This window comes from Astatotilapia calliptera, chromosome 23, assembly GCF_900246225.1.
Source record: "Astatotilapia calliptera chromosome 23, fAstCal1.2, whole genome shotgun sequence".
Lineage (NCBI taxonomy): Eukaryota > Metazoa > Chordata > Actinopteri > Cichliformes > Cichlidae > Astatotilapia > Astatotilapia calliptera.
In genome coordinates this window covers 30,130,796-30,157,165 of record NC_039323.1, presented here as the reverse complement: position 1 = coordinate 30,157,165, position 26,370 = coordinate 30,130,796, and the positions used below count along the sequence as shown (strand labels likewise).

Below are 26,370 nucleotides of genomic sequence, written 5' to 3'. Positions count from 1 at the left end.
TAGTATTTAGCATTGGTAGAAACTACATTTTAAATTATGCTTTTAGAATGTTTAATGGATATTTTTAGTGCTATCGTGGATCTGAATGTTATTCATAAATGGAGTGTTATAAGTGGGTCTTTTCTTTTCTTTCCTTTTGGCTTTTAAAGGCTCAGTTACAAAACTAATGTTGTTTCTGAGTCCTTATCTGATCAATAGTACACATCTGAGATGTGCCTAATAGTTAGTATTTCCTGATTGGTTGATTGCATTCTGGCTTGGTGCATGTGAGTGAATATATATTATTGTGTGTAAGTGATTGTGTGAACATAGCTGTGAGTGCAAGATCAGTTGTATATCTTTTCTCAGCAGTAATACATATACAATACATATACTATGGCAAGGCATGTAAAAGGGGAAAAAGTTGTTCTGCAAGTTTTATGAACAAAGCACAGTAACATTAACGTCATTAACATGCAGGCAGATATATATTGTTCTGTCTGCTTCTGTACATACTTCAGGTCATACTGCTAGGGCTTGGGACAGAATCTAGTACTTTTTAGGGAATTAACTGAATTAGTACAGAGGACAGATTCACACTAAATCGATTGGTGCCAAATTTTGGTACAAGAGCCCATCTGGATTAGACGGTTGTTGCCTTTGCAAATCATGGTGTCCAGAAGTGGTTACAACAGCTGGTGCTGTGTGCGTTTGTGTCTCAGTTTCATGTGCAGCTGCCTCTTGTTGATTCAAGTTACCATGCTACTTTTGAATTGAATGAAACCTGTGCTTACACTGCATTCTTTTGGTTACTAGATGCTTGCTCTCATAGTGAGTCTGCTGGGACCTGTTATCACGGTTGTCTGGTTATTACTACTCAACTAACTGATGTTTGTTTATAAATTAGAAAATTAGCCTGCCTCTCCTATCAGTCCATTTTTTGTATTGCAGCATCATGTTCATGTTTCCTAATGATTAAAAAAATTACAATTACAATTTCTAGACCCAAGTTGACACAGTAAAATGACATGTTTTGTCCAAGAGTTGAAATCCAACAACATCAGGTGTACTATCCTATAAAACCTTAGTGTTGGTAATATTTTGTTAAACGTGCTTCTAAGAGAAAATTAAGAGAATGTAGGGCAACGATCCATCAGGAGCAAAACAACACAGTGGAAATAATATTTATTCTTCTTTATCTTTCAGCAAACATCACCTACATAAAGGGCTAATATTTGGGCATGCACAAAACACTTAATGTTACAGGTTACAGAATACAGTTTAACACCATATGTAAACCAAACAAGTTTTCATCCACACATCTGCCCAGTTAGCGCCTGAATCACTTAGGTTAGTATCTAAACCAGATTGCCATGGATATACAAACATGGTATTGCAGGGGCTTGGGGCTAACTAATTTGTACAAGAATGAGATGACTTGAAGGTGTTTTTTTGAAGGTGCTGCTGACATAAGTGCACCACATTGTGGGAATTTTGTATGAATAACTCACAATGTGCAAATAGCCAATGAGGCTATGGAAACTGGACAGGATGACTGATGATGAGATGAGTCAGGTTATTCAATGGTGTGAGTCTTGAATGGAAACCACACTCCATAAAACCAATTCTTGCAGATCCATTGCTGTGCAAACAAGATAAGCTCTTATTCTGTTTCACCTGCATTCTCCGTCATGTTCTCGGGTTTAGCTGTGTTTGAGCGCATACAGTGGGCAGCCTGTCTCTGTGAAAGACATGTGTATGAAGGGAAACAGTGCGAGCTAAAAAGAAGGAAATGCAGAGAGAATAAAAGAAGATGCAGGGGACAAAAAAGGGAGAACAAAAGACAAAATAAGGCGCATAACTGAAAGACGGAGAGCTGGGATGAAGAAAGGAGCATTCATCCTTATCTAAATGTGTGTGTGGTTGGGGCGGCTGGCAGAGAGAGTAAATGGAGGTGTCAGAGATGGAAAGAAATCAAGTGCAGCTGAATATCAGATGGCTTCTTCCATTGTGGGAACGCCCCCTTGAATTCAGTCCAGTTGCTTGAGAGCTGCTTAAATAATTGATGGCCCTAGTTCTATATCCAACACCCTTTGTCTGTCTCACTGGAAGCAAAGTGTTACCTCTTTATGCAGATACAGAACATTATTTTCACTTGACTGCGCTAAAAACAGAGTGAGCTGTTCTCGTGTTCAACATTGAATAAACCCATATAAAATAAAACAAAGGATTTGCTTAGAAAACTGATTTTGTGCGACTGAATAAAGCTGTCCAGCTCACTCTTATCACTTTACAGGGCCCAGCTAGGGAGCAGTGTAATGAGCAAAGCTACCACTCTCAGTCTAAAGTGACATAGATAGATTTGTGTTGTAGCAGAAGCTTTGATTTCCTCTATATTCATGCCTCACAGTGGATCCCATTTATAACGAGTCTCCTCAACAGCTTTTCTGGGCTGTTAGCAAAAGAAAGAGGCTCCCCAAATGCAGATGTGGTTCTCAAGAAAAGCAGGCAGTTTCTACTTAGCTTCATATTTCATGTTATGAGAGCAGTTACAGTTATTTTTTTAGCTGACGGTTTATTATAACTATTGCAAAGGAACATTTGACCTGGTAATAAAGATCTGGCTTCATTGACAGACTGAATATAAAGACACTAGAATTGTGAAAGCAGACTGGTAGTAATATAGGAATAACGTCTAATGTTAGAATATCTGTTTAAATTAATGTGTATTTCAGTTACAAATTGACAGAAATTGTAAATCTGACTCAAATCTACTCAGCAGGAATACTCAGCTTTTCCCCCATAATGAAAAGAGTAAGAGTCATAACTTAATAACTAACTAAATTCATTTACAAAGACTGACACCAAGCCCACATGATAAAAACTGCAAAAATTTAACTTGCAAAATGCTAACTTTGTTGCCCTGGAAAGCATTTATATGATGGTACATATAGGTGTAACATCTTCAAACCATATTTCAATGAATAGCTGGACAGTTGTCCCCCGTGACAGACCTGACTAGGTTGATAGGCCCGTAAGCTGAGTATCACTTGCCCAATGTCACACTAGTAGCTCTGTAAGGCACTACTGAGCACCAGCACTTTGCTAAGATAAAGGTCCAAAATGCAGCCTTTGTCAACAAAGATGAAAAGATCTGCTCCTCTTTCAGTCATCTTTTGCAGAAAATAGCATGGCCTCAGACAGATAAATGATTTGCTGCCTTTCTGTCTTCTTATTTGTATTAAAATTCATGAAACCTTTCACTTAGTGTGTAACAAGATCATTCGGATCAATAACGTATTCCTTCACCATCCCTCCCCTCCATTGTGCTCCTGTTAGATCATTCTTCACTGCAGCAGCAGACACCATTTTTTTTCTTCTCACTGACATGTCAGATGAAGTACAATGCTATACATATAGTTGTAGACATTAATATCTACAGAATAAAATCAACACAATATTTAAAAAAAAAAAAAAGAAATCTGATCTTTTTTCTTTAGTTGTTAGGAGGTTGCAAAGGAGTTAATATCCTTCCATTGTTTCTATTTTGTTTCACTGTTTTATTTCATTGATATCCATTAAGGTATTGACATTTTTGGATTCTTTCAAAGAGAAGAATTACTTTCATAAATCAAACTTTTAGCAGAAAGCTATACACGCTGCTCTGGACATGTCAACAGCTTTGTCATTTTCCCACATATAGAATTTTATGATATCAGTCACACATACTAGTTAATTAACTGGTATGAATGAAATCTATTACAAAGCCAGGGCTTTACAGCGCCAGTGAATAAATGTAGGTCAGTCTGGTGTTGTATCTTTGAATTAAGCCCACACTCACTGCATTTATGTGATAGTATTACCGCAAACAGACAGTAAACAGTCTGACGGCCCCTCCCCCAACCCATTCAGGCTCAAACACTTGGCTTTCCTCCCCCTCCCCACAAGTCTCTGCTCATTCTTGTTTTATTAAGGGGCTCACATCTCCTGTCCAGCAGCTCCATGTGCAGAGATGCTGTTCATTCATCTGATGTCCAGGAGATAACAGGTTGACTCTACGAATGCTGACTGCATGGAAGAATCACACAGTGTGGGTCTGCCAATTTAACCCTGCCCCCTCCACTCAGTTGTTCATATTTCTCATGAACGATATTTCAGACCTGATCCCAGATTTTCTCTCATTCAGAGACGAATATACAAAGAGCAAATCTGTGAATGAGCAGCCATTCATTTTTTGTCACTGTTATATAGTTTTTCATTCACTGGATTTTGTGCTGTTTGGATTGTTGCAACAATCAGGGAAGGGAAACAATGAAATGTTCTGAAAAACCTCATGTCCTGGCCTTAATTTGGATCTTATGTTCCCTCACACCTGGACATTGAAATTCAACTGCATCTCCCACATAACAGAAAGGAGGAACAACTTGAAAAACACAACAAAGACCCCAAGACACAATCCCAGCCCCACAACAATCACTTGCTTCCATGAATTGACGCATTTTTGCACCCTATCACTAAATGCCATGGATCTGTATTCTGCTACCCTTGGAGGACCACTTTGATGGGGATTCAATCAACAAACCCTTAGAGGCAGGGGGACAGCCTAAAGCTAGTGGCATATATCATCACAACTGTACAAATGTCAACAAAACCTGACATCTGACATTATCAAGGTGTTAGACCGCAGTAGTTCAAGTCTGACATTTCCCAAACTTCGTCTGTTTGAGGTCTCTTCATCATGCATGTCTTTCTTATTTACATCCAGGTTGGTACTGTGTATTTTGTCTTCGTTGTTTCTTATTTTTTTGGCTCTTGCTAGACAGTTAAGCATGACCAATGCTGTTCAGATTGTTGCAATGCTAAATGACGCTAAAAAAGAAATTATGGGTTCTTTTTTTAAATTTTAGTCTTAGAAGTCCTCATAAGATATTGTTGTATGTTTTCTAGCAAATGTTGCATTACTATATTGTGTGAACGCTATTTTTAGTTGTCTGACAAAGTCGAACCAGTATTTGGTTATGAACTGGCTAAAAGAAAAAAGTGACTGAACATAAGGGTGGGCGATAGAAACGATATACGATAGAAACGATATAAATTTGGCCAACGATAGAGATTTTGACTATACCGCTCTATCGTGATAGCGCATGTTGATGATGTGCCTGTTTTGGTCGAAAGCATCGCAGCGGCTTACAGCCATTATCCATCCATCCATCCATCCATTCGCTTCCGCTTGTCCTTTTCAGGGTTGCGGGGGGCGCTGGAGCCTATCCCAGCTGTCATAGGGTGAGAGGCGGGGTACACCCTGGACAGGTCGCCAGTCTGTCGCAGGGCCAACATACAGGGACAGACAACCATTCGCACTCACATTCATTCGCACATTGTGACAATTTGGATTATGCAATTACCCTATCCCCACAAGCTGCATGTCTTTGGACGGTGGGAGGAAGCCGGAGTACCCGGAGGGAACCCACACAAACACAGGGAGAACATGCAAACTCCACACAGAAAGACCCCGGCCTGATGTTGGAATTGAACTCAGGACCTTCTTGCTGTGCGGCAACAGTGCTAACCACCGTGCCACCGGCAGCATCTGCAAAATATGCCGACAGTCATAGCAAAGAGATGAAGCACTTTTGAAATGTGGGGAAAGCCAAAAACTGCGCTTCCTCCACTTCCATAACATTGATTCATTAATGACTTTTTTCGAGTGGAAAAAAAGTTGGCATTCATCCTCCAGCTTCACTGTGCCAATGTTATGCTAACATAGCTGTTTCGCTAGCAATCATGTAGCACAACATTAGGTAGTCCAACTTCAGTAACCCTGCAAATGCCACTGCTGTTTAGTTTTCTCTCTTCATTTATGTTGGAAGTGGTAGCAGAGCTGTACGTTTTAATTAGTTTCAAAAATCTCTCAGTCAGAACATAGTATGTCATGTTTAGGTGGAAACTAGCGAGCTAACTTCCTGCTAACTTCTAACTCCGTTAAATTTAATAAATTCTGTTTTCATGGATGCCTGGATGTTAAACTTAATTGTTACACCTGGTAAAGCAGCAACGCTGATGATTTTATTAAAGATTAAAGAATTTAGACCGTTTTTTACTCTCAGTAAAAGAGTTTGACTTTGGGACCTGAAGGGACGGAATTTTGGACCCAGATTACTCCGCGAAGCTCCTCACCATGGCAGCCGTAATGCTCTGACAATCCATCAAGCAGTGCGGCTTACCAAAGTTGTACTAAAACATTTTTTAACAGATTTCTGCACGCCCAAATCGGGTTCGAGGTCAGTAAGCACAACCAGAATTCATACATAAGGCACACTCTCTATTTTTGAGAAAATTAAAGAATTTTAAGTGTGCCTTGTAGTGTTGAAAATACCTTATACAGAAGAAAAGAATATATCGCGATATATATCGTTACCGCACATGCTTGAAATTATATCGCGATATGAATTTTAGGCCATATTGCCCAGCCCTAACTGTACAATCATTAACTGGCTCTTCAAGGTATTCTTCAAAGGTTCACGTACACAGTACACATTCAGTCAAGCTCTCGTGCTGTAATAATACTGTAAACAGTAACCCATACACCACATGAACACAGGATATCCACAAATTTAAAAGTCACTAATCAGTTGTTCGTGTATTCAGTAATTTTTTTTATATATAGTGCCAAATCACAGTAGCAGTTGCCTCAAGATGCTGTATGTTGTAAAGTAAAGGCCCTACAATAATACAAAGAAAACAGTGAAAAACCCGTTTGATGAAGTGCTTTGGCGACAATGGGAAGGAAAAACTCCCTTTTAACAGGAAGAAATCTCCAGCAGAACCTGGCAGGGGGAGGGACGTCCATCTGTCGTGACCAGTTTTTGTGAGGGGAGGACAAAGACATGCTGTGGAAGTTAAGTTACTTTTGTAAGTGTCTTTTGTATTTAGCTGTCATCCTGTCTTTGTCCTCCGGATTCTGAATTTGGGTCCTTTTTTAAACCCTCACACATCATAATGGAATTTTAGTATCAGTCTGTCAATCTGTCAATAGCAGTAAGCCACGTTTTCCCGATCCAAGGATAGAAACAATACCAAGGAAATATCAGATAAAAGATTCGACATATGCTAAAATACAGCAACTAGTTTTTGTAATAAACCCTGAAGTACTCTGCAGTTGTGGGTAATTTTCAGCTCCATCTCTGATCAGCAGTGACAGAAACATATCAGCACAGGCGGATGCTTTAATTTTGTCATGCTTGATGTTGTCCCTTTTTTGGTAGCATCTGAAGCGCTTGTCACATCAGCTACAAAAACCATCTGTCTGTCCAAGATGGTGCAGTAGCACTGAGTTTGGAAAGATAAAGTAAAGACATAAAAACTACCTACTGTAACTTTGGCACTGAGCTCCTAATTTTTTGTTGTTTACTGTTTAGTAACTCTGTTTCCCTGACACTAAAAGAGGAACAGAAAGACAAACTTGTTTACTGAAAATGGCAAAGCAGGAGTCAGCTGACTCCTTGCACCACTATATTTTAATAGTTATGTATGCATGGTAAACACTGCTGGTTTACATTTTGAGGAGGGGCTCATAAAATAAGACCTTGAATGAATCTGCACCACAATCAGGCACACAAAAGGCAATTAAGTTGCTTGTATTCAGTTCTGCATCATGACTCAGATTTGGAATAAAGTTTATCTGCTTCAGCCTGCAGTTTGGCTTTTATACTGTGTGATTTAAACTCATTATGAAGTGTCTCTTATATAAATGCTGAGACAGAATGCATTGACCCTCTGATTCAAATTTTACTTTTAGTCACTGTCTTCCTACCATTATCAGGTCCTGTTGAAAGTCATTGTGCCTCATGCTAACAAGGCTGTACTCTGTCATTGTGATCACAATGTTTAACACCCACATCTCCTGTCTGTTCAAGAGGAGATGTTATGGGATGTTATGACTCCATCGCTAATTTCCAGGAATATATTTATGATATGCCATTACATTCGATTTTAATTATGTTCCAAGACTGTCATTGCCTTACCACTGGCAGGGGATAAATGGAAATAATTTTCTTCTATGAATAATAACAGAGGATATTTCTGCAGTTATAAATAATGTGTACGTATGTACTGTGTACCTGTTATTCATATAGATGCTGAGGCACTTCTCTTGATTTGACAAGTGACCTCTGTGCTACGAGACAGTTTCTCAAACCACCAGGCCCTGTGCTGCCATTGATGACATTCAATTCTGGAATAGATAGCAGACATACACGTATACAGTTCCGAGTACATCTAAATGTTCTCAGTGGAAAAAGGAAAACGGGAGAGGGGTGGGAAGCGCTGGTTACATTTCCAGAAGCATAGGCTTGTTTTTTAAATCTTTCTCATTTATAATCATTTAGCTTTAATACTTTAATGGAATCACAGCATCTTTTCACCCATCTTCTGTTTTTGAGTAGAGTCATCAGATTGAGTGGCTTGTCTGTTACTGTAAATGAGAATTTGTGCTCTTTGCAGTTTACACAGGTCGCCGTCATTCCTACACCCATGTTGCTTTTCTCACTTTCTGAATAAAAGACACTACTGCTACAACAGTGATCGACTCCAACACATTCTAACTTGCTGAGACGGTTAAAGAGTGACCTGGATAACTTGATTTGATGACAATTAGTTGTGGCGAACTGAAAAAGCTCACAGTTGAGCGTTTTACAGAGACATAGAGAGTGGAAACAAGGAGGGAAGTGTCACTGTAACCCCTGAGGTAGTGTAACACCAGAGCTGCTCGAGGCTCAGCTCACATTAGTATCACTCATTTGTGCTCACATACAAACATAACTGCATACACCCACACATACACACACACCATGTCTATCAAACCAAGGCAAAAAGTAGAGTTTTCCATTTAAAATGATTTTCACTTAAATGGTGCTGGCAGAGATTTCTCCGAGTGAGGGCTGTCAAGATGCCCATATAACAGTCAGATATAACCAGTTAACAGATGTTAAGCAACTGTGTGTGTGTATCCGTGTATGAGAGAGACAGCAAGAAGAAGAACTTGATCAAACTGCAGAGATAAATGTATGCTTATGTTGAACTTTAGTTACCTTTCCACTGTGAATGAGTGTACGTTCAGCTGCATTCTTTTAATTATTGATAGTGGAAATGGAATGAAATTTCCAGCATCCTGAAACTGGAACTCCTCCTGCTGTGCAACTGTCAGGTACACAGTCACATTCAGCAATTTCTATTACCTAACTAATTTAGTTTTTTTTTACAAAGGATTGTTGTTGTTTTTTTTTTATAATAAAGATACCAGGATTTTGTTCAGCTATGCAAATTGTTTATCACACCAACCCTCTTCATATCCTTCTTTTATTCATTTGAATGTTGTGCACATCCATGCATCTTCCTCTTTTCATGGTAGCACCATATTTACCATGCTTTGTCCCATATGACCACTATGCCTGTCCAAACATGTCCAAACTATTACAGCCTTTCCTCTCTAACTTTTCTCCAACACACTCAACTTGAGCTGTCGATCTGATGTACTCATTTCTTCATGAAATTGATCTTGTCCATTTTGGTCATTCCCAGTGTCAATCATAATCTTCAGCTCTGTCACCTCCAACCAAGCCTCCTGTCTTTTGTTAGTGCTACTGTCGCCAATCCATATGTCATATTAGGTCTCACTATCATCTTGTAAATCTTCTCTTTTACTCTTGCTGCTATCCTTTTCTCACAAATCACCGCTGACACTCATATCAGCAGGGTAAACTGCCTGCACTTTCTCCTTCACCTCTGCACTCTCCATTGGTTTGTATGGTTGACCCCAGGTATTTAAACTCATCTGCCTTCACTATCTCTACTCTTTCTATGTTTACCTTTCCACCTGTCCCATATCTTATTCACACACACATATTCTGTCGTGCTTCCACTGGTTTTCATTCCTTTTCTCTCCAGAGCAAACCTCCACCTATCCAGGCTCTCGTCTGCGCGCTACTTTCACTATAGATCACAATGTCATTGGTAAACATCATATTCCACTGAGAATCCTGCCTGATCGTATCTGTCAACCTATCCATCATCATTGCGAACAAGAAGGGCAGCTCTGATGTAATCCCATCCCACTATATCTCAGTGTCTTGATGCATGTCCTGTACCAGCCTCACATACTTCTTTGCCACTCCTGACTTCCTCAAGCACAGCCACAGCTCATCTCTTTGCACCCTATTATTAATTTTCTCTAGATCCACAAAGACAGAGCACCTCTTTTTGACCTTCTCTGTACATCTCCATCAATACTTTTTACTACAGCTTTGCGCATCACCCTTGTTCAGAATGAGCAATGCTCAAGAAGTTGCAAACAACCCAAGAGCCACATCTCAGTTTCTACAGGCTTCAGTTATATGTGAAATATTACATTTTATGACAGGGCAATTAGAAAAAGACTGAAAAATCGCCCCTGGTGCACGCAGAGTATTTTCAGACGAAGACACCGTTTTAGTGTTAATGTGGACGTAGCCTAAGAGGACTACTTTATCTTGAAACTTTGCTAGTGGAAAATAAGATGTTGTTTGACTACTTTGGCTACTAGCCAGTTGCCACAGCTGCCTATGGTTGTTTATGTTGGTCTGCAAATACTCACTAATTATTAGCTCAGTAGAAGTAGAATTTGAAAAAATTCAATTCTTTAAAGTAAAAGTTGTGCCTGCAGCCAGCATGTTTCAAAAGACACTTTCACTTTGAAGCCAAATGGTTTTCATTTCCAGTTTGCAGATTCACAGTTTCCATACAGCTCAGGGAATAGCTGTGCAGTGCTTGTGGAAAAGTCCAACACCTTCAAACTGCGACCACAGCAGTGTCCTAGAGACCAAAGCAATCGAAAATAGTTGTGGAGTTGTGCAACACATTTTTCCCAGTGAGAGGTAAAACTCAGGGGGTTGCTGACCGCTGACTAGGGCTCTAGCAATTATTTTTCCAATGACTGTCATCAACTTCCAGCAAATAGTTAGGGAACACAAATTTTTCCCTCATGATCAGTGGTTTCTGGTAGCTGGTCACAGACTAATCTCTAGGCCTATGTAACTTCGGCTTTATTTGTCACCACATGTTTGCAAAACCTCAGTAAGAAAATTGAATATTTCTTCCAGTAGTGTAGACTGTTGACCTCTGCTGAGCCTTGGGTTTTGTGTTTTGGCCATTGCCATCTTGGTTTTTTGGAGCTATAACTTTTCAACCAGGGTTTAACTGAACAGCTACCATTTCAGTAGTGGGTTAACACTCCTACAGGTTACTCAGGTTATTTCCTCAGCAGGCTAAGATAAACAGCCAAGAAAACATTAAGGATTAAGATAATTCTACTGCCTGCTTGGCTGACAAGTCATTTACCAATGAACTGCCAACTCTCTTTCTTTTTGAAACCAAAATTGAAGAAATCAGTAAATTTTCTTTAATTGGTGAAATTAATACAATGACATCTCATGTCCTGTACAGCACTAAATATAATTAAAGTATCAGGTCTTTTACACTATAAAACAAAAATTTTACACTATAAAATACTATGAAAAAATCTTGAGATATCCCTAATTTCTTAATGATTTGCTACGAAAATGGGAAATAGGGGAAATGGGATATTATTAATTGAAACATGCATAGAAATACAATATATAAGGAAAAAAAGAATTTGCACAATTCTAATGAGATTATGAAAGTCAATAAGTTGTAACGCCCACCTTTATTCTTCAATAGAGCCTGAAATATCTTACGCAAGCTTTCTTGTAATTTCTTTAAGTAGGCTTCAGGAAAAGAGCTCCAAGCTTCTTGAAAGATATTTCAAAGCTCTGCTCGGCTGGAGGTAATGCCCTTCAGCAGAGCAGAGCAGTGATCCCTCAAGCTTAAAATGAGCTTGAACTGGCACAACCTTTGATGGTGTAATTAATGTAAGTTGAGAAAGAGAATCATGGCAGTGAGGCACAGACTGAGAGAACTGTGTTGAACAGAGACATGTATTGGATAGCTCTGTAATGAAAGGACATTGTTGGAATTGTTGGTCATTGGTGTATCAATGCAATATAAGACACTACCCTCATCTGAACTTTGTCCTTAGCTCCATTAGTGTTCCTGTTGTTAGTCCAAACCTTGAGGTCAAATTAAGGTTCCCGGGAGTCTTGTGTACTAAAAGGTGTCTATAACGTGTCTGTTATGTAGAATATCAACTTTTATCCACTGTGTTTGAGATGAATGCCGGTTTTATCTCATGCACAGTTGTGTTAATTTCATAGTAATGTCTTTGCTTGGACCAGTCATCTAGGATACTGGAGAGACATCAAGTACAAAAACTGGCATGGAGGTGACTTTGCATGACTGGAACTACCTTTTTTTTTTTTAATCTTGTGTTTTTATCAGAATGGACACTGACTCCCCACTGTACCAGAGTAGTTATGTTCAAAAATGATAATGCTATACAATGTGGCTTTGGTCTGAAAATATTAAAGAGCATGCTGTGATTTGGCGTAGTCTGCATATACACTTGGTAACACACTGTGCTGCCATCCTGCCGAGCCATCTGTCTAGCAAAAGATTACTAGGTAGCTCTGTTAATCCAGGTAGCTTCCTAACTGCACCCTGTCAGCGAGGAAATGAAGTTGAGTGGAAAATGTTTCAATGAATAAGACCCACGTTTCCTCTCAGGCTTAAGGCTTGACCTTGACACACCAAGCAGTTTCAACACTAGCAAAGCAGTAGCCTTATCACGCTGCTTATATATATAGAATTCCCTCCAGTTTGGCTCAAGAATCTTGTTTATGGGGATGATAGGCAGTTTTGTGCGCATTAGATCACTTTCACCTTGCCAAAGTTTGAGATTCTTTGCCACTTACATGAACTGTGTGTCAGCACTTTCCTCCATCCACCATTCTCTGAGGATTAGAGACTAGAAAAGAACAGATTGTGTTTCTGTTTCACTTCATCCATCCATGACTGTAAATTTGTGTCATGGGAGGGCTGATGCTGAGTCACACACTTTCTTTAAGTTTGAAGGGTATTTTTTTTTTCAATTCTAAATCTGTTGTTAAAGCAGTAGAGATGGCACCCGATCTATTAAATGGAGATATTTAACTGTGCTTGCTTTGCTTATAAATATTCAGGTCAGAAATTCTCTGACTAAAGTTGTTTTAGTCAGAGAATTTCAAAGGTGTGCTCTCTCATTACACTGCACCATGTAAAGCAGCTCCATTGCCTGCGTATTAGATTTAGTTGGACAGAGAACATTCTGCTAATTAATGCTGCCGGCAGGCTGTGTGTGAGTGACTGTGTGTGTTTATGTGTGTGAGCCAGTGTCTGTCTGTGGCTGTTTCAGAGTGTGCTGAGCCGAGATCTGTGGACCTCATTAGCGTTTTTGTGCGCATGCTTGGCTGTCTCACTGCCAGTGTGCACGCAAGAAATGTAAATGTTATTTCTGTTTGTGTGAGTGTGTGCATGCATGTATGTGTATCTGTGTTTGCCTGTCACACTCCTCTGAGGCAGGATACACAGGCAGATGGGCAGAAATTTGCATCAGCAGCAGTGTCGGGAATCTTTCTGATCTGTCCGTTTATAATGCGTCAGGTGGCCTTCCTGCAGAGAACCTGGGCAGCTCTCTTTCTTCTCAGGAAGAAAGACATGCAGAGACAGGAGCAGAGAACGAGAGCAGGCAAATAAAGACTAAGGGGAATAAACCAACAGAAAAAAAAGGAGTCTGGATTTAAGAGACATGAAGGAGTAAAGGAGTAATGACCAGAAGAGATAGAGGGAAAAGAAGTTCATGTAGAATTATTATTTTTATGCAGGTTTAAAACTAATACTAAACCCATATTAAAACTGGTCACTCCGCTCCAAGTAACACATGCGTCAACTGAAGTAATGACAAAAAGTCAGATGTCTATTCATATTAATGTACAGAATTCACCTGCTTGCTGCTACTACTGCACATTCACCCAGTGTATATACTATATGTATGTATATATATATATATATATAATGTTCTTCCTCTACACCCCCCCCCCCCCAATTTTTGCACATGTCGAGGAGCGTGTCAGGCTACATTTCACTGTGTGTTATACTTGTATAACTATGCATGTGACAAATAAAGAACCTTGAACCTTGAAAAGATCACAATGTCCTTGTGCCCCTGTATGGCTTAGAAACTATAAGCACTTCTCTACTCCATTGTCTTTTTCATATTCAACTGTATTTGAATTGAGCCATTGCTAAGTATATGACATGAGATCACATGAAAAATTATTACAATAAACAAAATATAGATTTTTTTAACAAACTTTAAGTTTTTATAAAATTCCCATCACTTTCTTCTTCTTCTATTCTTCTTCATACACACAGCTTTAAACCCATTCTCATTCTTATGTTGCCTAAAAAAGCCATTGTCACCAAGTCACCATTATGTTTTCTAGAATATAATACTTGACACTTATGAATTATAAATGCCTATGGATTCCAAGCAGCCTATTTTTAGAGTCACTCATACACGTACACACATAGATTGCATTTCAAGGCTGGGGTTTTGTCCCTGCAAGCACTACTTTTATAGACTGCTCTGTACTGTACTGTGAACGAATTTACTACAAGTACTGGAAAGTACTGTATGTTAAAAAATAATATAGTATAGTCAACTAATCACATAAAAATGAAATCATAACTATCTATATTTGATGTGAGCATCTCCAGTTCTCCTGGGTACAGGTGCAGTTATTCAAGCTTGGAAAATGTGCCACAGGTCTCTGGATTTTAGACTGGCTCACTGTCTTTTGTCTCTTGATATAATCTCTGCATGGTGTGTTTAGTGTGGGGCTCTTTGTTCGCCTTGTGTTTGAAGATGCAGGCCATTTACCATTACATCACATAATATTTAGCAAGTTTTATTGGATTTTGTTCGTTGATGGATAGAATGCTTTGAGACTTCTGCACAGCACTGTATGGTTGTGCACATGTGAGGGCATCTGTGTGCATGCATGTGATTTGTTTTGCATGTTTGGTTAGTCTATGCAAATGTGCATTTGTACAACTTCAGACACTTCTTCAGCACTACAACTGAAAAAATGTAATGATAGGTGGCTGGGTGGTGTTTGTGTTTTCAGTGGAAACACTGTTAAATGCCCATCTAAATGATTTATTCCATTTGTTTGTTGCCATAAAAGGGAAATTTCTTTCAACACCCTGTATATTGGCAGATGAATAAAGATAATCATTTGAAAAACATCTTGAAGTCACTTTGTACTGATGACAGAATGGTGCAGTGAGTTTAACTTTCTTTGGAGCGCTCAGTTGTTTCCATGGAGACAGACGGAGAAGATTTTAATTTGCAAACAAAGTGAGTCAAATTATAGGATGCTTATCACTGTCAGTGCTACTCCTTGTGCTTAAAGAGATAAAAACAACAGATGCATTTGTATTTTTATAATGACAAACATATCTGAGCTGAGATGAAAGCTAAAATCAAAGTCATTGATTGAAGTTCATATTTTAAGTTGGGGTAAATAACTGAATCTGTCAGTATGAGGTAAGTACACAATAATATCTGGATGCACTCTTTTCATATCCAAAATATTCCACTAATAATGTGTGTATATTTGTGTAGGTCAGGATTTAATCCCTCTAGCTAACGTCAAAGTCCTTCTAGAAGCATGACTTACCACTTGGCAGCCATATTGGTAACTCTTCTGGGGCGATCGTGGCTCAAGAGTTGGCAGTTTGTCTTGTAATTGGAAGGTTGCCAGTTCGAGCCCTGGCTCCGACAGTCTCAGTTGTTGTGTCCTTGGGCAAGACACTTCACCCGTTGCCTACTGGTAGTGGTCAGAGGGCCCGGTGGCGCCAGTGTCCCACAGCCTGGCCTCTGCCAGTGCGCCCCAGGGCAGCTGTGGCTACAATGTAGCTTGCCATCACCAGTGTGTGAATGGGTGGATGACTGAATGCAGTGTAAAGCGCTTTGGGGTCCTTAGGAACTAAGTAAAGTGCTATACAAATACAGGCCATTTACCATCTTCTGGGTAGTTATTTCATAAGTGTATGGGGAGCGTGTGAATAAAATTGACAGTCAAGTCTGATTCAAATTGCTTTTAAAAAGTATGTTGAATGCAAACTAAACTATGTGGATTATCTTGTCTTCTTCCTGTCACCCCAACCGGTCGCAGCAGATGGCCGCCCCTCCCTGAGCCTGGTTCTGGTGGAGGCTTCTTCCTATTAAAAGGGAGTTTTTCCTTCCCACTGTCGCCAAAGTGCTTGCTTCAGTTGTGATTCAAAACAAGCTTCTTTTTTTTTACCTCAAGTCATAGTTGCTATATCAGAATGCTGTTCTCTTAATACTCACTCTGTAGTCAATGCTGTGTTCATAGTGTAGTGTGTATATGTGTGTATATAGTGCCGGTTTACACCAAGAGTCATTTTAAGGTAAAGGTACGGAACTGGAGAGGGAACACTAGCAATCTGGTCATTCCCTGTGAGTGAGTAGGCAGAACTAGGGTGAAGAAGAGGCAACCATCTGCTGTGACTTTATGTTCTGTATTATCTGTAAGCTACAGTGCTACAGTGTTGACACTGTAGTCACAGGAGGCACGGTAGTCGTCCCCCCCCCCCCCCCCCCCCCCACCCCCCGCCCCAGATTTAAGTGAATAGTTCAACCCACCCATGGTGACACTGATATACTGTTAGGCCCTGGATATTGCTTAGCCCTGCAAAATCTGGACTTCCTAAAACATAAATCAAAACCAGGCCTTGTGAACTACTTTGGTTTACAAAGCTGCACAGTAGCATTTGAGAACCTGATATAAGAAAGTGAGTGGTAATCCACAATTCTTTTGTAGGCAGAGTAAGAATCGCAGTTTAGGGTGTTTGAGCAGCAGTGCATCTATGCTCCCCCAGAAGCTGGGCTGGGTGCCTGCTGGGTGAGCTATAAATAGCCTAATAGTGATACCAGGATTTCAAGTCTAGTGTGTGTGAGAGCATCTTCCAACAATGTCTATGTTTATTAGTTAAAACATAAACATGCATCTCATTTTTGTTCATTGCTCCTGTACTACAGCTTTACTAATGTTGGCAACACTTCAATTACTATTTAAGCCTAGAGTAGGATTAAAGACGGAATCAAACCTAAAAATAAAAATGTAACAATCATATTTTCTGTTTATTTGAGGGTTTTTTCTGAAGCTAGGACAAGTCAGCTGGTAGGAATGGTCTACAATTTTGTCTCCTATATCTGCTTTATTTTTGTTCACCTCTTTCCTATTTGATCAATTAGGAACATTTAGATGTGAGGCATTAGCAGCTAGCAGGGTTGTATTAAATTACCTCCCACTGTGAAGCCATTGCCAACTCTAGTAATTGGGCCTCATTTTTTTTCCTTCCATGAGAACTGCTGTGAAAATATTCATGGTTGTTACATGAAGAAGAAATTATTAATTATTCAAGGGGATACATTATTTAAATAATCTGCTAATGTTAGGTTTGATGTAAGCTGTTTGCAATGTTTCAACTGTACTGAACTGTGAAGGACACTTGCCGCATGTCTGTATGTATAAAATCATTGAGCTCCAGTGGGTTTCCTCTCAAAGGCCTTGTTGACCTTTTCACCCTCATTTTTCTGCCAGACCTGCCTGTGTGAGCAACGTTATCTGGAATAAGATGCTTGAATGTCAAAGGGTGTTAATGGAAAACTCCAGGGTCAAAATGTCTAGAAACCTGCTATGTCGGGTTTAAATCAGGTTTTCCATTTTGCTTCAGACTGAAAAATTACAAAGATTGATTGGGCCTCATAATTTCGAGATTCTGTATCTGCCACTGGCTCACATGTTAAGTCAATCAAATAGAAAACTCTTTCTAACTGTGATTTCCTTTTGCTTAGGTTCAAACTTCCTCTGTGCCACCCATATCATCCCTGTGAAGAACGAGGAGGGTGTGGTCATGATGTTCATCCTGAACTTTGATTACATCCTGGATGAAGGCAGCAGTGACTCGCTGGAGAGACTAAACCATACCTCACCTTCTAAAGCTGATCAATGTGAGTAAAAACATGCAAGGCCCAGGCAGGAGAAGGTCGGTGCTAGACGACCGTCTGTGACATTTGGTCGGAGCTTTTATTCGTTTCCCAAATCTGGTTGTGTTTGTACCATTAAGTAAATATAGTGTTAGAAATAATACACGTATAAAGGTGGACATATATTAGAAATATATAAATATACTAGAGACCAGTGTTGGGACTAACGCGTTATTAAGTAACGCGTTACAGTAACTACGTTATTATTGTGGTAACGAGCACGGTAACTAGTTATTATGCCAAAGCCGGGAACGCGTTACTCGTTACTGGGATTTAGAGAGGCTCGTTATTCGTTACTTCGTGTGGTGGCTATCGCGGAGCTTCCACAGATTCAATAACATTAGCAAGTGGTGGAAGCCAGCAGGTGGATGAAGGAAAAGGGAGCCAAGAGGAGAGACCCGAAGCGGCCGCTGGTCCGAGAGTGTCAGGTGAACTGAACTTCAGGTAAGAAGTTATAACCTGCAGTCCATCTGGGTCAGATATGAACCAAGTTTAGGTGGAGTTTATTTTCGTTATGCTGACTTTTTCGTACTGCGTGCTAGCTAGCATGACGGAGTTTCTATACAGCTGGGTGGTGCTATGTTACTGATGTTGAACTTTATTTTGTTCATAAGGTTAATTATTAGAGTTGCCAACTGTCCTGTAAAAAACGGAATCGTCTCGTATTCAGAGAAAATATCATGCGTTTCGTATTGAGGTGAAAAGGAACACAGTTTGTGTTTCAGCTACAATGAAAAAGACACAAAGCTGGAGTTATTCTGTGTTTACGCTGCACAGCTGCCTCTTCTTCTCTCATCCTCTCACCCTCCCTCTCCTGTTTCTACTTCAGTCATGAAACTGATCAATGATCAGCTGATCGGCTTTTCTCTCTTGTTTATTTATCGCCCACTTTGCGCCAGAAAGAGGAAACCAGCGGATGTTACGGTAAACAACAGCAGCACGTTTAAGCTTGATCAGCTGCTGTTAGAATTTATTTAATATTAATTTCTAGTATCAGCTGATGTTGGCTGGAGCCACAGCTGTAAACCTGCTGGTCATGATATGGTTTGGTTATGTGATGAGAGGGAAACATGAAGATGAAACCAGGAGATGTCCTTACTGAATCATCAGAGCTGTGATGGAGAAACAGGTTTACCTTTTAGGTGACATGAATGAGTTGAAGGGAAGTTATGAACTGTTTCTGAGAGATAAATAACACCAGGATCCTTTTCTAAGTAGCTGACAGCTGGTGCAGGGGCGGGTCTAGCAAAGTGTTGCCAGGGGTCCATGTAGGGCATTAAAAGGGAAAGGGGGGCACAAAGAAATACTTTCTTATTCTCATTTAAAATGTCTCACTTTTAAAAAAATAATTATCTGAGTCTTGCAACAAACAATTGATAGATTGATACATATATCCCATCAGAACAGTGTACATCACTGTCACAACAGCGTTTATTTTCATTCAAAGGTTTTATGATTTTTCCTATAATGGTCAAAATGCCCGGGACGATTTTTTTTGTCCCAGTCCAGCTCTGTATGCAGCTCATCTGCAGTCTGGTGTTACCTACATCTTCCTATTCAGAAGGCAGAATTTCCGAGTTCTGAGTACAATCGAAAGCACCACGACTGCAGTTTTTGTGTTGGATGTAAAAAGCAGGCTAGGATAGAATCAGGCGTGGGATTTCTCTCGTGGAAATGTGCACATTATTTTTTCCTTTCTATTGGTAGGTGGCACAGTGCACTTGTGGCAAGTAAGCAAGCTAGAAGACTGGCAATCTTGCTGGGTATCCAGTTACGGAAGCAACACATTAACAAGAGAATTCTGAGTAAAACCAAAGTTACTTTCCCTAGTAACTAGTTACTCTGAAAGTAACGAGTAACTTGAAGTAACTGAGTTACTTTTGATAGAAGTAACTAGTAATGTAACTAAGTTACTAATTTAAAGTAACTTACCCAACACTGCTAGAGACCTACTATAATCTTAATGTTGCACATGCTGCTGTCTGCTATAATTGATATTTCACTTTAGTATAACTGATCCGCACTTTGTGTTTATGCCTTTTTTGCGCTGATTCTAAAGCTGTTAGTTTCATCTCTCTCCAAACAATATTGACCGAACCAGCAGCAAAAAAGATCCAAACTATGCTTCACAAAAACATCGTCATGAATTCCCTCTGACTTTTGCTGTTTTGCTTCCACCACACTTCATGCACAGCTCTCTCTCTCTTTCTCAGTATACTTCAAGAACAGTTTCCCGTCTAAAAATCTGTTTTCTGCATTATTCGCTTGCTTGTTACGCACAAGTCTGCCGTTGTTTACAGCGCTGTCGGCTGCTGTTTTTTTTCCTTTTACTTGCTTCCGAAAAGAAAGCCTCATTTCTGCTGTTCAATAGGCTTCTGAACAAATGTAAACTTTTTAAAATTATGCAAAATGCATAATGCGCTAATAAAACCGCTGTAACTTCAGAGGTAATGTTCATATGTTGATTAATGGTTTTCTTTCATTTTTGATGTACTGCAGAATATATTTTATAAAATCCCAGGCCAGGAAAATCACCTTCATGTTTTTCTGTGTTTTCTCTTCAGCTACTTTGACACAAAGGCATCTGCTGTGATGCTTACACCTTTGATAAAGTCTTGCAAGTGTCAGCTTCCTTTTTATAGATACAAAAATATGTAAATGTACTGATCTGAATTATAATATTTCTGGCTCTCTGAGGCAAAATTTCCCAGATTTAAATCGAATTGAATCAAATCGTGGATCGTGAATCGGAATTGAATCGAATCAATTCTAGAAATCAGTGACAATACCCAGCCGTATACAAGACTGCTCAAAGACGTTTCACCATTAATGCTTCAATTTTATCCATCCATCGAATTTAAATTTAATTCATTTGTCTTTAATATCAGGCTATGTACCACAAACTTTTAAGGTGGTGGTAATTAAACCATTATTTTAAAAAGTCCTTAATCGATCCTTAATTATAGACGGATTTCTAAACTTGCTGTTATTTTTAAAAGTTATTGAAATAGTGGTATTCAAACAGTTAGCTGATCATCTGCAAAGGAATGGTTAGTCTGAGGAGATTCAGTCAGGATTTAGAGTGTATAGCACAGAAATAGCACCACTGAAAGTCAAATGATCTTGAAATTGGACTGGTGTCTGTGCTCATCTAACACGGCTGACCACAGTATTTTACTACAGTGATTAAAATACACTAATGGTAGCAAAAGAACTGAATCGCATATCTTTATACAGGGAGTGCAGAATTATTAGGCAAATGAGTATTTTGTCCACATCATCCTCTTCATGCATGTTGTCTTACTCCAAGCTGTATAGGCTCGAAAGCCTACTACCAATTAAGCATATTAGGTGATGTGCATCTCTGTAATGAGAAGGGGTGTGGTCTAATGACATCAACACCCTATATCAGGTGTGCATAATTATTAGGCAACTTCCTTTCCTTTGGCAAAATGGGTCAAAAGAAGGACTTGACAGGCTCAGAAAAGTCAAAAATAGTGAGATATCTTGCAGAGGGATGCAGCAGTCTCAAAATTGCAAAGCTTCTGAAGCGTGATCATCGAACAATCAAGCGTTTCATTCAAAATAGTCAACATGGTCGAAAGAAGCGTGTGGAAAAACCAAGGTGCAAAATAACTGCCCATGAACTGAGAAAAGTCAAGCGTGCAGCTGCCAAGATGCCACTTGCCACCAGTTTGGCCATATTTCAGAGCTGCAACATCACTGGAGTGCCCAAAAGCACAAGGTGTGCAATACTCAGAGACATGGCCAAGGTAAGAAAGGCTGAAAGACGACCACCACTGAACAAGACACACAAGCTGAAACGTCAAGACTGGGCCAAGAAATATCTCAAGACTGGTTTTTCTAAGGTTTTTATGGACTGATGAAATGAGAGTGAGTCTTGATGGGCCAGATGGATGGGCCCGTGGCTGGATTGGTAAAGGGCAGAGAGCTCCAGTCCGACTCAGACGCCAGCAAGGTGGAGTACTGGTTTGGGCTGGTATCATCAAAGATGAGCTTGTGGGGCCTTTTCGGGTTGAGGATGGAGTCAAGCTCAACTCCCAGTCCTACTGCCAGTTTCTGGAAGACACCTTCTTCAAGCAGTGGTACAGGAAGAAGTCTGCATCCTTCAAGAAAACATGATTTTCATGCAGGACAATGCTCCATCACACGCGTCCAAGTACTCCACAGCGTGGCTGGCAAGAAAGGGTATAAAAGAAGAAAAACTAATGACATGGCCTCCTTGTTCACCTGATCTGAACCCCATTGAGAACCTGTGGTCCATCATCAAATGTGAGATTTACAAGGAGGGAAAACAGTACACCTCTCTGAACAGTGTCTGGGAGGCTGTGGTTGCTGCTGCACGCAATGTTGATGATGAAGAGATCAAAACACTGACAGAATCCATGGATGGCAGGTTTTTGAGTGTCCTTGCAAAGAAAGGTGACTATATTGGTCGCTGATTTGTTTTTGTTTTGTTTTTGAATGTCAGAAATGTATATTTGTGAATGTGGAGATGTTATATTGGTTTCACTGGTAAAAATAAATAATTGAAATGGGTATATATTTGTTTTATGTTAAGTTGCCTAATAATTATGCACAATAATAGTCACCTGCACACACAGATATCCCCCTAAAATAGCTAAAACTAAAAACAAACTAAAAACTACTTCCAAAAACATTCAGCTTTGATATTAATGAGTTTTTTGGGTTCATTGAGAACATGGTTGTTGTTCAATAATAAAATTATTCCTCAAAAATACAACTTGCCTAAAAATTCTGCACTCCCTGTATGCAAATTTGTAGATGTAAATCTACTAATTTTTAGATGGGACTCTTCTTCACACACAAGTTAGTCACGGAGTTCCTCAAGGTTAAATGCTGGGACCAATACTTTTTAAAATTATTAGAAAAAACTGCATTCAATTTAATTGCTCTGCAGATATCCAGCTGTACTTATCCAGGAAGCCAAATGATACAAGTCAACTACACTCCAGGCATGTCACAGACAAAAGCCTGGATGAGCTCTGATTTCCTACTTCTAAATTCAGATAGTCACTAAATCAGACAACCTCCGTTTTAACCAGATAATTACTTTAAAGTGCATTACGTTGGCCTGCAGTAACACTGTGAAGGATCTTGTGGTATATTTTATGTCCTTCAGTATGCACATTAAACAAATATGTAGGACTGTCTTTATTCATTTCCGCAGTATTGCTGAAATTAGAAACATCCTGTTTCAGATTGATGCTAAAAAGCTAATATCAGGTCCCTCTAAAAGCTCTCTGAAAAGCTTTCAGTTGATCCAGAATACTGCAGTGAGCGTACTAACTGGGACTAAAAAGAGAGACTATATTTCTCCCATATTAGCTTCTTTCCGTTGACTCCCTGTTAAATTTAGAATCTAAGCATGTTTTAAAGATGTCATAGTGTCTTATTATCCTAACAGAGCGCTTCTCTGTCAGACTGCTGGCTTGTAGTACTTGTACTTGTAGTGCTTAGAGCTTGTAAAAGTAGAATAGGAGGCATACTCTTCAGCTATCAGGCCCCTCTACTAAGGAATCAGCTCCTATTTGGGAGACAGATACTCTCTCTACTTTTAAGATGACTCAATTTAGCACAAATGCGTTGTGTCAGAAGAAATTTTGCCTGTTTCTTGATGTTATCAGCTACCAGTTTAAATTGTATGTCATGCAGAGTGGAGTGTGAGAACTCAAATACCAGATGCAAAGACAGTCAGACTGAAATAAACAAAAAGTGAGCAACTTGTTGAAAGCTAATGACACATTTGAATAAAAATGAAAAGTAAAGTACAAAGAAAATGGCAACTACTTGAAACCTAAACTTGAAAACACACTAAGGCTAGGAAACAACAGAGCTGGGGAACAGTGGGAAGGATGAACAGCAGGGCATGGAGAACAGACTCAAGAACACTGCATGAACACATTATTCAAAATATTTTTATTGAGTATTTGTGGATGTAGTTTACAAAGAAAAAAAGAAGACGAACAAAAACACAAACTGTTTACAATGAGCACAAACACATTAGACCAATCAGGGACCAAATAGAATATTTAAATAACTAGAAAGTTAAAAAGCTCAGACACAGACGCAGAACCAAAACACTGTAATCATCTTAGTTATACTTTTATTTGGCTACTTCAGCATTTTTACACTTGATTCCCTGATTGTCTATTTATTTCTCTGTACAGGCTATATTCTTCTTTATGTATTTCTTTGTCATTCCCTTTTCAGGTGCACTTATTTCTGTTTTTCCAGACATGTTAAGCTAATCTTTGCATGTACTCTTGACTACTGCAAAAACACCTCTGGGGTACTTTTATCCCCATATTGACTGCTACATTTTCACTTTCTTTTTTTTTTTTTTAATCTTGCAACTGTACTAGCAGCAGTAATCACGAGGGCAGCTGCTGAAATTCCCAGCTAGATGGCTCCTTTGGCATGTTGACACAAGCGTTTAGCAGACACTTATGTGTTAGCCTGCTATCATTTCAAAGGTCTGGACCAATTATAGCTCAGGATGGCCTGATGAACTACTCGAGCAGTGCTGTGGGTCCCTCGGTTTCCCAGAGCTGTCGGTGTAATAGTGGATAATGTCGTTCCCCAGCTGTGCTCTTGAACGTGTTCTTGATGCCTTTTTTTTTTTTAAAGTTTTTCACTTTCCCCATTTTCTGTCTGTGACATATAAAGCAGCATCGTGAAGACCAAAGGTCACCTCAGATTAGTGTAATTGAACGAGGACTCGAACAGACTGCCTTGCTTCATGTGGCGTGTGAATGCATGTTCTTTACATACAGTTTATATACATGTTTATGTATGATACTATGACAGTGTGCATGCTTAGGCTATAGTCAAGCTTTTGTGTGCGTGTGTGTATGACAGGGGGCCATGTTTGGCTGTTGTGCATGTGACTGATAAGGCCCTCGTATTTCACTTTTCTTTTTTTTTCTTTTTTTTTTGTCCTGTTTGGATCTTTAGCCATCAGAATTGTTGTCTTAAGGCCAAGAAAGATGCCAAGCGGATTTATTTTACCAAGTGGATCATCATGGCCTTGCCATATTGGTCCATTTGATTGACCTTTATTATAATTATGTATTTATTTTATTTTCGGTTGCTACAAACGGGACAGACATGACTGGGGGATAGGACAGGGAGAAAGAATGAAAGAAAGAGAGGGAGAGAAAGAAAAACAGAGGGGACAAGCGACGGTGAGAAAGGGGGGAAGAAAGAAAGAAAAACAAACAAAACACCTGGATCACCTGGAAAGCAAACAAAAAAAGAGCAACATAATAAATACAGCACCAAGCGGACCACCTGCTTATCTGCAGTAGCAGGGAGGCCCCGCATCCCAGATCCCAATCTGACAGCCAGCACCTCCTCCCAGCCCCCCAGTTGCGAGGAGGTGCTGGCCGTCAGATTGGGATCTAACAGGCTAACAGACCCCAAACCTCCCTACGCCCGCTCATATGTAGTGTTGCTGTGTGCTGTTCTAAAGTGCATTGAAAAAACCTGCCCACAGCGCCGGCGACACAACAGCCAGAACCCAAGCCCCCAAGGCCCAGCCAGCACCCCAGACCGGGGGGGGAGCACCCCCAGACCCCCAAGCCTCCACACCCGTCCCGGACCCACCCAGGGGCAGCCAGGCTACCAGGCCAGTAACCAACGTCCGCCAGCACAGACCCTCCCCCATCTCCGGTGTACGCAGCCACAAGGAAAACACCATCTAAGAGCCACCAGAGCCCCTAACCAGGTCATGGCCACATCCCCCGGGTTAGGCCCTCCAGGGAAAACGTCCCCAGGGACTCCCCAGATGCCCTAAGGCCGTCCCTACCCCCATATCAACCACAATAGCGAAGGCAGGACCAAACCATGACCCCCCACCCCCACTTAGAAACGTATTTCACTTTTCTAAGGCCCAGTCTGAACACTATAGCAGTTCTCCCAGCTCTGTTTCCAGTCTGAATATCTAAGTGAGTGCCTCCACAGATATAGTTCAGATTTGCTTATAGGGTCAAGGCCCGATGCTGGATAGGTTTCTTTGTGCTTCGTTTATTTATCCATTTAACTCTAGAAACTCTAGAAACCTGTGTCATGTTCACAAATTATGAATAATTTTGTCAGAATTTTTCATGAAAAAACTGCTAAATATGTAATTTAAGACTGTGAGACAGACAGTGTTACTATTCTAATTAATAGCCTTACACTGCTTGTTACTGAGGAGATGATGCATGCATTGCGTTATCTAGACTCTATCTGAGGAATGCATTAGGCACTGCTTATCAATTGCCCTCTGTCAACCAGTG

General features: G+C 40.0%; 1 protein-coding gene across 6 annotated transcripts in view; it reads left to right on the top strand.

Annotated features, from left to right (window-relative positions):
• The window catches only part of LOC113016662 (potassium voltage-gated channel subfamily H member 7-like), a 79,796-nt gene that overhangs the window by 7,610 nt on the left and 45,816 nt on the right, over positions 1 to 26,370 (top strand). For all 6 annotated transcript variants that reach the window (XM_026159656.1, XM_026159654.1, XM_026159655.1 and 3 more), the window contains exon 3: positions 17,855 to 18,010. In XM_026159656.1, the coding sequence (XP_026015441.1) occupies positions 17,855 to 18,010 (156 nt within the window). The remainder of the gene's footprint in view (positions 1 to 17,854; positions 18,011 to 26,370) is intronic.